This window comes from Triturus cristatus, chromosome 5_1, assembly GCF_964204655.1.
Source record: "Triturus cristatus chromosome 5_1, aTriCri1.1, whole genome shotgun sequence".
Taxonomy (NCBI): domain Eukaryota; kingdom Metazoa; phylum Chordata; class Amphibia; order Caudata; family Salamandridae; genus Triturus; species Triturus cristatus.
The window spans coordinates 702,175,177-702,193,556 of NC_140587.1; the positions used below are offsets into that span (position 1 = coordinate 702,175,177).

General features: G+C 41.7%; 1 protein-coding gene across 3 annotated transcripts in view; it reads right to left on the reverse strand.

Annotated features, from left to right (window-relative positions):
- MAPRE2 (microtubule associated protein RP/EB family member 2) overlaps positions 1–18,380 on the reverse strand; it is a 672,904-nt gene that overhangs the window by 136,122 nt on the left and 518,402 nt on the right. For all 3 annotated transcript variants that reach the window (XM_085605669.1, XM_085605668.1, XM_085605671.1), the window contains one exon: positions 8,907–9,034. In XM_085605669.1, coding sequence (XP_085461795.1) covers positions 8,907–9,027 — 121 coding nt within the window. In that variant the 5' untranslated portion in view covers positions 9,028–9,034. The remainder of the gene's footprint in view (positions 1–8,906; positions 9,035–18,380) is intronic.

Genomic DNA, 18,380 nt, shown 5'->3' on the forward strand with positions numbered 1-18,380 from the left:
CAGTGATAAAAATGTACCCATAAATGCCTATTGATTTCAACATATGTTTTTCACAATCAATATGTTAGGCCTAATGCCTTAGTAATAACATTTCGCTATAAGCAATCAGGCTTACAACCTTTATCATTGGTTTTCCACCATAACCAACTAAGACATCCTGTATTGGTCATAAGCCGTCCCAAAAGGCAACCATCGGGTACACCGTAATAAAATTACAAATATTTACAAACTACAATTGTCAAAACGATATCAAAATCCTACTAATACAACCCAATAAGAATTACTATAGTGCAAATCGTTTAGAGCCCTGGTTTATTGGGTGGTTCAATGACACCAAAAACTTTCACTACTACGGTAATCTGCGAGATTCCATGTAACAAAATACCTGCCTACATGCTTTAGACAATGTAATTACAATCCACTCTTAGAAGCATTCTGCCTTTAACACATGATTTTCACAATTAGTAAAGTAAGGCCTACTTGCTTTCTTACAACTTTTCATTACAAACAGATCACAAGTAAAGAATCTAACAATGTTTCCGAGTGAACCAATAAGGGCTGTTTACCAATGGCTTAACACTATATACACCACAAGCCTACTGAAGTGCACATAAACTGGCAACCATACATTTATAAAATTACAGTTAGCTAAACAATCTGCAACGCTTCTCAATAGGGCCTAACAAACATCGTCACAGTGACATTTTACTATCCGGGTTAATCACGGTGGGTGACCAAAACCCTTGCCTACTATTAATCAGTGAGATTACATGTAACTAAATACCTTTCTATGACCCGTAACATAAAGCAATAACAATCCACTGTTCAAGTCCTATTTACCATATACAGTGCACAAAGAGTTAGTCAGGCATACTGCCTTTGTAATAACTTTTCATAATAACAAGGTCAAACCTATTGCATCTGGCATAACTACCCAGACTTATTGCACTAAGTTTTCCTACAAGGCATACAGTCATAAAATTGCAAATGTATAGAAAATTACAGATGCCAAAGCAAAATACTATCTCTTCTAAGAGGGCTTAACAAGGATTCTCACCGTGCATACCCAGGGTTAGGCAGGTGGGGGAGGGGGTAACCCACCACTAAACCCTAATAACGTAATCTGTGAGAGTCCATGTACCACAAAAACAATATGTATGCATTCAATCAGTAACAATCCACCAATAAATGCCTATTGGCTTTAACATATTCTTTTCATGATGAACATAGCACGCCTACTGCCTTTAGCGTAACCTTTCATAATACACAATCTGGCCTAAAGCCTTTATCATAGGTTTGTCACCACAGCCAACTCAAGCCTACTGTACAGAGAGCAAGGCTTCCGCATGGTAATCATCAGTCAGACCGCCATAAGAATACAAATGTATGCAAAATCACAGTTACAAAGCAAAATACTACATCTCCTAAGAGAGCCTAACAACGATTATTGTAGTGCATATCTTCTATCCTCACGGTTTGTTAGGCTAGTTCACCAAAACCCTTGCTACTATGGAAACCTGCGAAATTCAAAGAAGCAAAATAGAGGCCTGCAGGCTTTAGCACAGTGTAATAACAATCAATTCTTAAAAGCCTGGTGCCTTTCACACATGCTTCCATGATAGGCAGAGTAGGGCTACTGTCTTCACCACAACATTTTATAAAAAAAAGGAAAAACCCATAAAAGTTGGCATGACTTTTCCCAATGAACCGATGAAGCCTTTATTCTTTACCATTGGCGTAATTTACCCCTTACCTAATTCAGGCAAGTACACATACGCTGGCCACCATCATGCATACAGGTATAAAATTACAAATATCTAAAACAAAATGCAGCTTTCAAAACAACATACAACTCCTCTCAACAGGGCCATAACAAAAATCCTCACAGTGACCCCCCTCCCCTCCCCCCGGGTTTGTTAGAGTGGGAGGCCAACATCAAAATCCTTGCCTACTATCTATGGTAATTTATAACCTGTCTATAGCCAGTAATACAGTGTGATAGCAACCAACTGTTAAAGACTTATTGTCTTTAACAAATGCTTTTCGCAACTAATAAGCTAGACCAAATACCATTTTCATAACATTCCATGATGAGCAGACTAGACCTAAGGCACTGGACAAAATGTTCCCTAGCGCTCCAATCAACCTTTTCCACAAGGCAACCCTCAGACATATAGTCATAAAAATTCAAATGGCTAAGTACCAAACATTATTTCTCCTAAGAGCGCTTAACAAAGATTTTCACTGAGCAAATCATCTACATTCATGGATTTGTCATGGATTTGTCATATGGTCAGACCAACCCCAAACCTTTGCCTGCAATAGTAATCTGTGAGATCAAAATACCTGTCTGCAGGCTTTAATATAGAGTAATAACAACCCACCCTTAAATGCCTATTGCCTTAAACATATGCGTTCCCATTATACCCTATGGGATTTATATTTCTGGGGACAGGATATCTGTCACCGAGGTGACAGAGTAACCCAATCGCCAAGATCTAAATCAGGCCCTCTGTCCTTCACCTTCGTGCTACAACCCAAGGGTAAGCACAGAGATAGACTGCCAGAGCACGGTTGTAGAACATCTCTGAGCTTCATCCATGAGACCCAACACTTCCCGCTTAGGCCACATACAAACTGCTGCATCATCAACAACGTTAATCAAACTCTTACTCAATCACCCGGACCCTCTCCAGCCATGAAGTATTACTGAATGCCAAAACTCAGTACAGCCACTACACAATACTAAACAGCCACTACTGCTTATAGTTTCTGACTCTATAATGAGCAGGCATAGGCAACTATATAATCCATTGATTACCTGAACTCCAACTATTTGGGACAAATCAACAATACTCCACTCTTACACAACTCAATATAGGGCACAGCTACTCTGCCTTGATCCGGTGAAAACAGAACGCAAATAAGACCCCAAACCGATATGGGCTAAAAGTAGTAAACAGTTAAATAAGTTAAACCATTATTAGCAATCAGATATATTTTTGATTCCCTTGTTATTCAAAACATTTGAAGTTTGCATGACAAATTATGCCAATGTATAGTTTGCATCTCAAATTAAACAAATGAGTAAAGTAAAAAAACTAATTGGGGAAACAGTAAAATCCTACATGATGAGTGCAGTGTTGGCCAACTTATTTCTAATGAGTTTGCTTTATTGCACTATTCCTTGAGTTGGCTATCACTTTATTTGATTTGATTCCTACCACACTTTAGAACAGCACAGTGGATTGCAGGATCGCAGCAGACACATAATGCTAATCCGAGCCTGAGGAATATAAAAAGGATTAGCCAAACTCCCAGAGAGGGGGGATTTTAACCACACTCCAAAGAGAAGTACAGACACAAGACCAGTGCAACTTCCTTCAAACGAATATAAGAGAAGATGGGTCAAGGAGGTGACCCATCCGGTGCTGAGATGCCCCTCCCGGGGTGATTCATGCGCATTACAAGTTAAATGGAAATAATATAAAAATTTAAAACTCACTAGCTATTTAAAAAAGAAACAGATAAAAAAAAGCATGATCGAAGGGAGTAAGTGTGCTGGTTTTTGGATGCCACGCGAAAGGAAACGGACAGAAAGGGCACAAAAAACGAGTTGTAGAGATGTGCTATCTCGCTGACGTGTTCACATTTCATTTTGCTTGTAAAATGGGAGTTAAGCTATTTAGCAGCAGGGAGACATGAAAATGTGGTTTATTCTTGCTTCAAATTAAACAATGAACTCCAAAGTTAAGGGAGGCATGATCGTACATGTGCTTCATATGAAACAAAGGCATGTTTTGGGTTTCCCACACCTTACACTGGCACCGGTATATCTTTCAATCTCACTGTGGTCAGCAGCACACCTCTGCCCGAAGCACAACAAACGAAGCCACAAGGGGGGATGCTAGGACGTCAAGATACGGCCAGATTCCTTTCATTCCAGGGCATGCACGGTTCTGCACTGAGCCCACTGGCAATCACAGCAGGATCACCTGCCAGCGTGGCGATCCTGCTACAGCAGGCGGCATCCATGCGGCAAAGACTTTAAAACAATCAGCAGCACCCTTTGTTATTGTCAGGCCCTCTCTCCTTTGCTGCTGAGATCACCCAGATCAGGAAGAGGCCGCCGATGTGCTGCCACGTGCATGTCACCTGAATTCAAAGAGTTAAGTGTAGGCGTATCCAACATAGATCCAGAAAGAGAGATCTGTACAAGATTTTAAAAATAGTCACGGAAGTTAAAAGAACAACAATGACTATAGGAGTCATCTAAATAATAATGGTTAGCCTGGAAATCCGTTTTCCCGGATCTGCCTTGGATACATCTCTTGTAGAGGGTGCAGTGGTGTGCTTATTATGTCAAGTGCATCTGGACATCTCCCGTGAGAGTAGCCATCGAGGCTTTCATTTACACCAGGGCTGCCACTGGTAACGCTGTGGGTTGTCTTCTCTACACTTTTGATGTATGCATACATGGCAGCATGTCCGATTCATGCGGGAGAGTCCCGATTTCAAACAAAACAAGGGCTTCATTATAGCAGCCTCTGTTTCAGTGTTAGTCAATGGAGAAAATATATTTCCCCCAATTTTATTTACGAGATCTCCGTCTTTCGTCTTCAAATGATGACATGTATGTGCTTCATTTCTTCTTTTGAATGAACAAGAAAAGGCGAACGTCAACAACCATCATCGAAAGACTAAAGACAGATGTTAAATATTGAGATGTGTCACAAAGATCATTTCTCATGCTTGGTCTTTAGCGCTCGGTTTCGGTTCAGCATTCAAGTCATGCAGACCGCAGTGCCATCTCTGCTAGTGAGCGCTGTCCTTCATGGAACCGCACTCTTGAATAGTGCTCACTGGGAACACCCCGTACAAGAGACTTACAGCTGTATGCCACATGCTGGACTGCCAGCGTGAACCCAGTGCCCCATACCCTCCTGCCAGATCTGGGTCCAGGCTGTCTGGACTGCTGAGACTGGTAGTTCAAACCCATCATCCGAGCCCAAGTTCTTCAATATAGCACAGAGGAGAACTAAACAGAGAAGTATGGTCTGGGACAAACTATTAACTAGGGATTGAAGTTCTACGACATGTACTTCAGTCATGGAACTACTTTTAAGACATTAATGTTACACAAAAGTAAGGCGTGAAGAATAGATCACCCTTCAGAAGAGCTCCAGAGTACGCAGTAGTGTCAGAAACACCAGAGGGAACACATCATTTGTAAGTAAGAAAGAACCCTGTTGCACCTTGAATGGTGAGTTGTTTGCCCCATCACACTGAAATATTATACGCTGGCAAAAGGCCATGATATTGCAGTCACCCACATCACAAATTGGACCTGTGAACTATCCCTGGTCGTTCACCTTCCGATAAATTCAACAGTCTACCCCCATGTACACAAACGATTGAAGAGGACAGCCTTCAGGAGAATAGAATGAGGCACGCTGCTGGGGGTCAGCATCAATAACAGCATCGTGATAGCTGCATCTGGCCACTTACTTACAGGCAGCTGTTCTGAGAGAAACATTCCGAGAGGGTTGGGCAGTAGAGACTGCAGAGACCAGGCATTACATGGCAGAGTGTTCCACGTGCCACAGGAATACTAAAAGGAACAGTCTTCGGCACGTGCAGTCACAATATTGGGAAGAGAAATGGGTTACACAGAATGGACACACTGTAAAGAATAGTACAGCGGCCAACCTGCTCTACGATATTTTGCATGGGGAACACGGTGTTTTACCACATCTTGCACAGTCTTAATTTCCTGTGATGGTTTCACTTTCAGGATATGTTAGTTTAAAAGAGAATACACCGAGATGGTGGGTTTTCTCGCTTGCTGTCAAGTTCACCCCTGCATTGTGCATCTCAATTAGTTTTTGTTGTTCCCGAATTTCCTTCATTCTTGGGTTTGCTATTGCTTAGCTTACCCTCTTCTCCCCTTTCCTGCTTTTTTTCCCAACAGAGTCCCGATTTGTCTTTGAATTGTTTCAAGCTCCTCCTCACACTACAGCGTCCATCTTGCTTGTGGAGGCTGAGTTTATTATTCATGTTCTTTGAGCTGCATTCCTAACCAATATATCCACTATTAGCTACATAGTCTTTGTTTCAGACTGAGTGTTTGAAGTCATCCGAAAATTTCTAGAGCCAGCCGATTCCCTTCTTCCCTTGCTATGTTTCCTCAAGTGTCCTGTGTCCACACAGTATCCAACGCTTTCCTTCACTGGTCATTCTGGTTTTGGGAAGACAACAGGGTTGAGCACCGGTTCTGATTTGTATATGCTCTTTGTTGCCTCTTGACACAAGCAGGAATGTAATGGGTTCCAGCACATGCGGTGAGCTGACCGTGTACTTAAATTCAATGGTCAGTACAGGCGGCTGACAATTGTTAAGACTAACAAACACAGTGAGGCCAGATTTTACTTAGTGAGAATGAATAAAATACCTATAGGGAGGATTAACGTTAAACATGTGTCAGATCATCCAACCAGTAACAGACCTGGCATGTACAGAATAATGAATGAACGGTGTATCTTTTGCAGGGAACTGCTCTTACGTGGTCCATCAGAGGGCTTCTCTGTTGTCACAGGAGAAAGGTCACACATATGTAGTTCAATGTCAAAAGAATGGGCATGATTCAGATCATCATTTTGTGTGTTCTGTTTGCCACCACACAGGGGGCTTTTCTGGTGCACATGCTATTGTGAACTGATATATAAACATACAAGGAAAATAATAGTGCTCAGTACTAATCCATATTTCATCATGCACAAACAATACATAACCCTTTACAATGCAAACTAATAGGCAATGGGCTTTTTTTTTAAAAGTAATTCATGCTTTAAAACCGACATATCATGGCCAACAACTACAGTCACGTAAGTATCCTCTCTGATATGGCGAACTGTGAAACAATCGCAAGAACTGACCAGATGCTTCTACAGACATGATCTGGTGGCCCTGAGCATCCACAGATGTAAGAAAGCAGCGGCAGACATTAACGACTAGAGGTGGCTGATGGGTAACCTGCTTACGATGAAGGATATGTCTATAAGTATATAAGTACATAATTCCAAGAGACACTAGATATATACAAAATAGCTACTTCTCAGTACTTAAGATGGTAAACTATTCATGTCAACCAAAGACACTTGCCCCTCTTTGCCTCACAAGCTGACGCCCTCTGTCCAAGTGTCAATACTGGGTGATCTTAGTTTTGAACTGCAAGGTCGTCTTGCAAATATATAACGGTATAACAACTGATCGTTTTATGACATTATATCAAGGCCAGTCATAATAACCTAAATTACATTGCATGCAGTACTTTGCCTTACACTATATTATCATGGTTAGTATATGAGAACTGTTTTTCCCTCCAAATACGCTTTCCTTGTGATGTAATGGTTAGGTAGAGGTAGTATATCTGATTTATTGTTGAGCAATATATAACGTATGCAATATAATTACTGTATAATTGAGTGATTCACCTCGAACACCACAATTAGCGAAAATGAAATGGAGCAGATTGTGGCACTAACTTTTCTGGTATGGAATGGTCTAAGGCCTTTAAAGTTAATATTAAAACCTATAGCAATGCAAGGTTCAAGCTCCCTCAATTTCCCATAGTATATACTATTATGCCACACCAGTCATGCAGCACAAGACTTAGTGCAATAAGACTGACAGGCGCCCCAAATGTGAAATTCCTGCTGCATCTTTTTACAACATGATATGGGAGCGTATCCAGATATCACAGTGCTGGGGGCAAATAGTTGATGTGTTTACATCGACTACTGATTTATAAATTAACAGGTTCTCCTGTGACTCAATGCTGCATATATCACCTTTCAGAAATAAAACTCAAATGAAAGAGAAGCCATTTTGGGACTAATGCTAATCAGACTCAGGATCACTATCAACTGTCTGGAAGCAGTACCTCTTGCACTGACAGACTGTCTGAGGGAAGTGGAGGAGAGGTCTATTGTGGTGGAGATGTGTCTGTACAACATTAGAACAAAAAAAACTAGAAGACAACTTAGTTGATTGAAAATAATTTGTGCATGCCCTATTGTACCAACATAATATACCACAGTGAGCATGGTAGCCCTGCTGAACGATAAGTTTGATTGCGCCGTGTTTTGAACATACATAAACATATATTTAGACTGTTGGGTGTAGATGGCGAATTCAATTACTCCTTGATGTATTTAGGACAACTGCACCCAACCTAACTCCAGCTTGTACTCCTAAATATCAACAAGCATGATGACCTGTTGTGCTTAGCATGCATCTGTTTATACATGTGTTTCACATAGGTAGGCTCTTGAATGCAACTCTACCACTTTAGCTAAAGGTACTGATTTTCACTGACACCAGTCATCAGCGGTCACTTCTGCTGGACAGCTCTATGAAGCCTAGTGAATTAAACAGACACATGACTCTCCTTCTTGAAATGACCTTATAACGCATTTTTAGAAGCTAAAAACATAGCAGGAACACATTGTGGTTAAAAACACACAGACTTACAATATCTTGAGCGCAGAGAGATTGCAGTCCAGAATAGAAAGTAGATGTACGTGCCCGATCAACAAAGTATTAATTTGGTGAAACTGACCGGGACTGGGTTTAGGACGCAGGAGAACTGGCCAGTCCCAAAAAAATGTTACTTGTCTTGGACAGTTCAACAACCTTTACCAACTCGCAGTGTGAAGAAAGAGTATGCTAAAACTCTGGGAATCGATTGAATGGGGAGTAATGTGTTAGGTCGCAGACAAGATCTTAGGGGATTTTTGGTACTTCCCTCTCACTTTGCTGGAGGAGCATTCAGGTTTGGGTAATTAACAAGTAAAGGCATGAAAATCTGTTTCCAATCACCAGAGGTAATCTGGAGATGTTCTTACCTGAACACAGCTGTTCGACTTTTGTGTAGTTGGAACACACGATGTCATTCACCCAGGCAATGATGTCATGCCTACTCATAGTTTCCTGAGTGATCGAGGTGGAATACACGTTGACCGCCATCCCCCAACTGCAACAACAAAAACAACAGGAATACATTAAAATTATACAATATTATGGTATTTCACATTTCTTGTAATGATATTTTGCCAGCTATCGTTAATAAAAAGAAAGCGAAACTGACTAAGACCGACCTCACCGGAACGCATGCCTGACTTCGCAATGATGGGCACAGAAGCTGGTTATAAAATTGCATTCAGTGGCTCTGTATCATACAAAGCTGTCATTCCAAAGTCCAGCCAGGAAAGGGTTTGGGATTATTTTGAATTTAAAAAACACAGAAAAAAACACGAAAATGGTAGGAGGGTTTTAGTACTGCATGAAAAACACAAACATTGTTGAATTACTTGGTCACGCAGTGGCTTACTACTGGAAGGGTGCCCATGCAGGTTAAAGCTGAAACTCTCACTTACACTTTTTTTAAAGCATGTTTATTAAGGATATGCAGGTCAATGTGACAGACAGGTTCTGTAATAGCATTTATTCGAAAACAGATCTTTTCAGTACAGTATTTCCTTTTTTTTAATTATCTTCCTAAATTGTACTTGCAACAGCGAACGCTGACATCTGCGAGGCCAACGAGTCTATGCATGATTATCATCATAGCGTGCGAGCTGTAACACAACAACCAATAGTACAGGGAGCAGGACCCCAATCGTAAACTGTGAAATACATCAGAGTTACAAAGACTTGTCCCTGCTTGCTGACCAGCACCATATTCAAGACCAGCGGCCTCACTTACAAAGCCATCGTTTACAAAGGACGCCGCTCCCGCATTTCTTGCAGACATGCTCACCATCTCAGATGGCTCTTGGTACAACTGAAGTTAGGACATCATCAGACTGGAGACTATAGGCCAGATTTAGAGTTTGACAGACAGGGTATTCTGCTATACCCCAGTCTGCACGCCTGATTTAGAATCGTGTGGGCTGTCACATTTCTGTTGGCTGAGTCCCTGTTCTGTTGACAGATAGCTTGCACAGATTGATCAGTTGAGGGAATGCTTCCTCACGTGGCCTGACGCACTAGGGATCGTCGGAGAAAGGGCTTACGCCACCCACCTTATTTAGGGTGGACAGTAAAAACACAAATAATGTCTCCCACATCCAAGGAAAAATTCTCTGGGTGTGGGGATAATTAGTTAGGAATTTTCCAATAGCATACTCCCACTTTGGGGAAAACATTTTTTTTAAACAAAAAGTCTGTTAAAGTTTGGTAAACGGCTGTCTTTTGTACCCTGACAGGAACCGCTGTAAAGGGAGTTTCTATCAAGTTACAGAACTCACTGCTGGACCAGCAGGGACATCTAAATTTAACAGCCAGTAGTCCATCAGGGTTAGTGGACATAATGTCCACCTAACGTACTTTTCTCTGTCTGCCAAACTTTAAATATAGCCCTAGGAATAGTAAAAAAAAAATTTGTTTTAAAAAAGCAAGGCAGAAAGCTTTTCCCGTCTGTGCACCTAGAATCTGGTGCCAGATTTCCATATACATCAACTCTGCCTCAACGCTGCTCCAATTTAGAAAAGAGTTAAAGACGCAGCTCTTTAACCCCTTCGGCGCTCATGACAGAACGGTTCCGTCATGAGCGTCGGTTGAGCTGTGCTCATGACGGAACCGTTCCGTCATGACCACGCCCGCGCAAGAAACGGTCAGCGCTGAGCGGGAATCGGCGCCGCATCGAAGGGGTTAAAAAACTCCATCACAAAGCAGAAACAGTACACTTTTGCTGCGAGAATTCAGCCAACTCTCCTGTCACTGCTGACTGTTTCTTGCCTTTGAACCTGCACATCACTCCACTGCCTTTTCGCTAGGTTTGCCCTACACAAATACCACATACATGTTGGTAACATGTTTTGCGACCTCCTAGTGCATGTAATGGTAAGCATTAACCAGTTTTCCCAGGGATAATAATAGTGTCTAAAGTCCAGTGTCCATGCAGCACAAAAAATAAAGCTTGTAACAGATAAAGCATTTCACTTGATTACAGCACTGCCACTGTCGCCGAGGGAATACATCCTATCATCAATGGCCCAACTAAACTGACAGGGACTAAGACACGTTGTATTTGTGGTACAATTCTTAACTTGAATCGAGATGTGTGCAATAAAAGTACCTAACTCTTGTTCACTGGACACCTTCTGTTTAGTGAAGTATGCTGTGAAATGAGTAGGCTGGTGTAAAGAGTTGCTTAGTATAAAGGAGGACTAATGACTTGCTTGTAAATCGAGATCTTCTTCAGGGGACTCTCCAGTGAAATTATAAGCATTACATCTATTCCTCTCACCCAGAGGATCATAAAATACTTTTGAAAAAATAGGTTCTGTTCTACTCTTTGTTAAAATAAACTATATCTTCATTTAAAACAATTTAGCAGTCCACAAGCTTACATTGACTAATTAATTTTTTTATAAACTAACAACTAATTTAAAAGTACAGAAGTCACCAAATAAACTAAGTAACAAGAACAAAGACAAAAACTTCTTTTGCAAACCTTTTTAATAGATACTAATGTAGCAATGTAGCCGTATAGGCTGTGGCCATGTATTAAACTAACACAGCAGCCTTGATCCCAGTATCCCATTTTTCACTTCTACCAGGGGGTGCCCCTGTCTTCTGTTTTTTAACTGAGTAATAGAATACCGCTATCGGAGCCATCAAAATCCTTGTTCTTTCATTGAGGGAGGACATAGTGTCAGACGCGCAGCTAGAGCTTGTGGCGCCCGGGGCTATCTCTCAGATTGCCGCCCCTGGGGAGGGGGGGTTGCTGGGTAAAAAGGACGGCGAGCACTTGAAAGAGGTCCGAGAGACACGTAGTACCGCCGCTAATAGTTACCTCGATCATGCAAGTTACATGCACATACATGACACGGTCCAAGGCTACACAGCTGAATACACCAGTGACTGGCAGTACAAAAGAGAACACACAGACTGCATGATCTATCTGGGGACTCAGAAAAACCGCATGTGACATCCATCAGAGAGCTGCGTGAATAATTATCTGGTAATCCCCTCAGCACAATGCAAACATGCACATACATGACACTGTTCAGGGATCCATCATCTACAGCTGACATTAAATGACCATTCATCATGATCCCCCCATTAAAGCAGTGCACTTTGTGATCTGCATGGTACATGTTCTTTGCAGCAGGCACATTAACCCTCTGTGCTACCTTTCCAGGAGTCAACTCTTTCACTAGACAAAACTCTGATCTCTCTCTAGGAAGAACATTAATCATCAAAGTTATCATGACATTTTTATTGTTTCTGAAAATTGCTGGAGGCCAGGAAGGAGGCAGCAAGTTTTTTTCAAACCATAATATACTTGCGAACACTACGCACCCACCCGAAATAGGTACCCAGTGCGGTCACACCGTTCACATCGCCCTAACCTGCTCAAGGTTCATGTGACCTCAGTGACAGTCACAGTGACTGGATCACTGTTGCTCTAGGGTGTGCTGCTTCGTAGACCTGCCCGCAAGACTGGAGATGAACTTCAGTATGGATTGTGGTGGGCAGGCCATCAAGGTTAACCCACAATTGACACCACTAGGGTACACCTGCTTGTGCTAAGACATCAAGCCTTCTAAGGTCTAGTGGGGCCTTCTAAGGTCTAGCATGGGAATGTGCTCCCTCAGTAGAGTGGTCTGGTGGACTTGTCACGAAGGCTGAACCCGGTTCCCCACTTCCAAATTAGACAGCTCTGGCCATAGTGCCACATCCTCTCCCCCACTGAACACCATACTTCCCCACTGAGAGAAACTCGCACTGCCTTCAGCTATAACCTAATTGTGCCCGCTATAAACACTTGGATGTGGCTCAATTCAAATTATGCACTTTGATTCATTAGCTGCCTGCTGGTCAGTTACACTCCCTCCCGTGCTCTCCGTTCTGGCCAAAAGAATTTGTTAGTCGTGCCCCGGATCAGGAAACAACGCCAGGGAGGAGGATCTTTCCACTTCCTAGCTTCCTCCCTGTGGAACTCCTTGCCACTGCCACTAAGACTCCACGAAGATCTGTTAGCCTTTAGACAGGCTTTTAAGACTTGGCTCTTTAAGCAAGCTTATCCTTAGTTAAATTTTCTCTCTTTCTGTCACATGTTATGTTTTGCTAGTCTTCCACAGCGCCATGAAGCCTACGGGCGTACGTGCGCTTAATAAATTTAATTTAACATAACATAACATAACATAACACTTGATAAGAGTAATATGCTGCCTAAAAAAAAAGTAAAAGCAACCACTCATAGGGAATGCAAGATTAAGTAAAGCATGTGAAATGTAAGCAGAAACAACATGGTTACCTTAACGATCTCTCACTCACTATTCAGAAATCAGCGAGTGGTTTTACCTGAAAAGTTAAGGATATGACTAGAGGGCCCTGAAGGGAACCGTTTCAATGTCCATTTCTTATATCCTTACAAAACGTAAGCAGTATGGTTTAAAAAGACCACACCCATAAAAACAGAGCCATGGTACACATTGTGTTTTCCAATCCACCCATCAACCAGGTATTGCATTACCTCCAGGAATGGTACACTTTCCCACCTGGGAACAACAATGCTGTTCAAAGAAAGACGAGAAAACAAAAGTAGCGCTTCACTGGCAAACTCTGTAAAGTGATGCTGATGTATTTGGATGTAAATAAAACCAATCTGGCCACTTTGCAACCCCTCTGTCTTGCTTTTTTTAGTTATGTATTTATTTTTCATATTTAAAACCTTCTATTTCTCTCCATCCCGCTGCACTTTAGAATAGAAAAATGTCAGAAAAAGGGCATTTCTCGCAAGAGTGTTTTTCTTTTTTGGATCCATTTCACAGGGAAGCAACTAAATGAAAGAAGGAAAGAGAGGTTGAGAACCGTTTCTTCAAGTCACGGTTTTCAGAAAGTGAGGAGCAAGACAGAAAGAGAGGGTATAATAGGAAGAGAGGGGGGGAGAGCTGCCAGCACAAAAAAGAAGAGGACATTGCCCGAGTCCTATTCTTTCTCTGTCCGTCCCCGAACGTCCACGAAAGCAAGCCGAGCCTTATTTGAATGCCTTTGTCCTCCCCCAAAATAGAGCCGCCTGGGGCGGACCGCCCCCACCACCCCACCCTAGATACGCCACTGCATAGTGTTGCTTATCATTTGAATGGAAATTTCTTGAGAGAGAACAAGGATTATCTGTGAATATTATTCCCGTTCAGGAAAACTCCATTGATAATTATAAGCACTCAATAAAATATTAAGCCTACCCCCACTATGAGCGGTGGAAAGAAAAAGGAACAAGCATTGGCAAAGCCAAATGGAGCTCGCCTTTGGGACCCACTGGCTTTGCCAATACCTTTTAGTATCAGCAGAAAGATCCAACTAAGGAAAACTCCAGTCACAGAAGATGTTGTACAGAAGAGCGTTGTTTAGAATCCACTTGTGGTTTTCATGGAAAACATTGCTGAGTGAGTCTGCTTGTGCATTTTGTATACATGGAAGGTTAGCTGCCGTGATCTTCAGGCTCAAGGCTACCAGCCACTTACAGATCAACTGAGTTTCCTGTGACAGATCATGCCCTCCTTGCTTTTTTAAGTAGTGATTAGCTGTCATTCTGTCCACTGGAACAAGAGACTTTGTCGCAAAGGGAAAATGGGCTGCCTTGAGGGCTAGGTTACAGCTCTTACTTTCAGGAAATTGATGACAGGCCAGCGCCTTACACAATCATGTCCCTTGAATCTGAAGATGATCCTTATGTGTGCCATAATCGGTTACGGATTGATCTGTCACAATTCTCAGAGTTGGGACATCTTGATGGAAATCCAAGACACACAGTAGGTGTTGTGGTTGGCACCACCAGTGAAGAGACTGGGCAGCGTGAGGATAAAAGATAACCTGGTCCTCCCATCCGTCTGAATGTTGGAATCACTGGCCCTCCAGACACTGCGGCAGTGGTCTCATGTGAAGGCGAGCGTGCAGAGCCAGGAAGCTGTACGAATCCAGTGAACCTAGAAGAGATGAAATCTGCCTTCTGTAGGATGATCCACTTTAGAAGTCAGTAACACTTTAGACAGATAGGATAGAAAATAATCTCTCTTCCAAATACTTTTGCCTCTATTTTGCTCTAACATTGCTCCCAGAAAGCGTATGGATTATGTAGGCACTAATGCGGACTTCTTTTGATTCACGTGCAAGCCTAATTGATGCAGAGTGGACAGTGTCATCTGGAAAGCCCAACTAGCTTGCTGTGTGGTTGAACCTTTGAGCATCAAGTTGTGTTAATACTAATAGACAACAATCTTCTGCCTTCTGAGATGTACTACTACTACCACCACCAAGACCTTTGAACATTTTCCTCGTGTCAAATTGAGGCTGAATGGAAGGACCTTGTATTCATATTGGGTGTTTCCTACAAGGAGTCTCAGGAATTTATAATGCTTCTCCGTTATAGGAATGTGGAAGTAGGTGTCCTGAACATCTATGGTGCACTGGCAATTTCCTCGATGAAATTGACAACTGATTTGATTAAGCACAAGAATATATTCCCATTGCTTTTTGCGGATAAAGAACCATTTTAACGGCATGTTTCTAATGAAGGATGTAGACCTCCTGCTGAAATCTGTTTAAAGTTTCACCAGAGATACTTTGAACCAGAGAAAATGGTGATTTTGCAGCATACTCAGCACCAATTTTTCTTTTGAGATTTTCATCCACTCTTCCAGATGACTTGAAATGTTTCCCCCCTCCAGAGTAGTTAACAGAGGAGGGGGAAGTGTGAAGTCACCGTCTGTCTCCTGCTGGAGCTGTTCCCACAGCCACAGAAGGCTGATGCTTGTCTTTACTCCTTGACTGACGACTTTGCTGTTGATATGGCTGCCTTTGTTGTTGTTGTACATCTAAGTCCACAAATGGGCTTGAACCCCCTGTTGAAAGTAGCGGCAATCATATGGCTTGTAGACATGCTTCTTGGGTTTCTTCTTTTCACTAAGCCGTCAGCATTTCCATCAATGTCTGCATACATTTCATCTGTTCATCTGCATGTGAACCAAACAGAGTAGTCCTTGAGAAAGAAATATTTAGTAATCTCCAGTGTGCCTCTGGTTTGTGACCTGTATGACAGAGACAAGATAGCAACCAGTGACAAGATAGAAGTATTTGAAGAAGCACTAATAATCTCATTGAGACCATCATGCCTTCATTTAACAGCTTCAAGAAATCCTGTTGTCTCTCTTGAGGTAAGGCATCAGAGATTTGTTGTAGCGAATCCCATAGTAACAACTCGTCTCTGCCCAGTAACCCAATAACACTGGCAGTTTTCATCGCTATTGCTGATGTGGCACAGACATTCCTTCTCACATAGTCTATGGACTTGCTCTCACTGCCGGAGGAAGAGTTGGGAAGGTGCACCTGCATTGTTCTTCTTGTCAGCAGAAGCGATGACTTGGTCTAGAGAAAGGCCAGACCTGAGGGAGAAACAGTCCTGCCCTAGGGTATGTTTTTTTAAGCCGAGATGGAGCAGTCTTTACATACAAAATAACTAAAAACAGTTCCGCTGTAGGTTCGGGCAGACCTCGAATTAGTGGAAGGAGTGATCTCGATGTTGAGCTCTGATGTAACATCTCAAATATTACTGAAGTAGTTGTAGAGGTGAAAGGCAAAGGGATCTGAGGTTTACTGTCGCCTCTGATCAAGAAGTGTAGATGTCAGAAATAGGTGAAATACAGGCTGGTTCTCATTAGTTTGAAAAATATCTTCTTGGTCTTGAAGATGAACACGAAAACGAAAAATATGTTATTGCTCTCAAAGAACTTCTTGAAGTATGCGATCTCCTAGAGTGTCTGGAAAGATGGGAGTGGTGTCTTGGGGGAATCCCCAGAGATGGAAACTAGAGCTCTGGTCGAAGGGTTTCCGTAGTCTTGCTCACATGACCTTTGAAATATCCCTGAGAAAGATTCCTGGATTATTCACTCCTCCTGAAGAATATGAAGGCGGATTTCATTGAAAACTTCACACAGGGCTGTCATTTGTCAAGAAAATGAGTCTGAAAGGCAAACAATACACAGATCATGAGAATAGGACTGTCTTTTTTTCTGCGACACAATGGGCACGTCACAAAAAGTGAATGCATTTTTGTGAAGAAAAACTTTTTCTGTCGAAAAATGGTAGAAACATTTTCTATGTCCTAAGTCTCGTCACGTGAAATCATTTTAAATAAAAGTTTAGAAAGATTTCCAAGAGAAAATAGAAAACAAAAAAAACAACCTTAATGCTCCAGGATTCTATCACCAAGAGCAAGAAAAAGTGTGGGAACACCTGCAACTGACACAGCATGATGGGATGCTGGAGTTGTAGGCTTTCTTAAAGCGGCGCTGTTCTTTTCCAGCATTTCACAGCTGGAAACCTGTGTGGCTACACTGCCCTAGAGTTCCCGTCATTTACCTTAAAACGGTTTGTGGAAAAGGCTTTTCTTGTCACATAGTTTATTTATTAGTTAAATTGTTACTTCTAAAATGGCTATTGATTTATAAAGAAAAAAATGGAATTGGACAATATAGCTTTTTAATGGGCTTCTAAATAGTTTTAAATGAGAAGAGTTGGCTTTTTGAATCAAAAGTGAAAATCCTCCATCTTTCTAAGTACTCTGGGGTCATGTACGAGGGCGACCCAGCTCCGTGCTTGTGATTTCACGGGAGATTTCACTGAAAGTGAACTACCGTGCATAAAAAGCTGCTTTTGGTAATAGTCACTGGATGAAATATCTGCTTTATGTAAATTACTGTTCGCTGAAAACAACTGTTTACTATAAATAGCTACTTAGTGTAAACAAATGCTTGGTGTAAAAAGTTGATTTATGTAAACAGATGTCTAGTGTAAACAGTCCCGTGTTGCAATCATCTGACATGAATGTCTAGTATAACAAGGCTCTTGAAAAAAAGACTGCTCACTGTAAAATGACAGTTATCTTTTTGGTGTAAATAGCTAATTGGTGTAAATAGCTTGATGTAACTACTAAGTTAAAATAGCTGCTTGGTGTGAACAACTGATTAGGCTACTTGGTCCAAGTAATTTCTCGGAATAAAGAAGTGCTTGGGTAAAAAGCCTGCTTAGCCTAAATGTGGAAATAGATTATTGGTGCAAATTAACAGCTTCGTTTAACTAAATACCTGATGTGAGTAGCTGCTTGCTATCATTAAATACCTGCTGCAAATATTGCTTGTAAACAACTGCTTGGGGAGCACAGCTGGTTGGTGTAGTTGACTGCTTAATGAGAATAACTGGTTTGTAAAATGTGGTCTTGGTGTAAATAAGTATCTGGTGTAGGTGACTCTTGTGTGTAAAAAAGCTGGTCGTCGGTTTAGACACTTTCTTCCTTGATATATATAAATTAT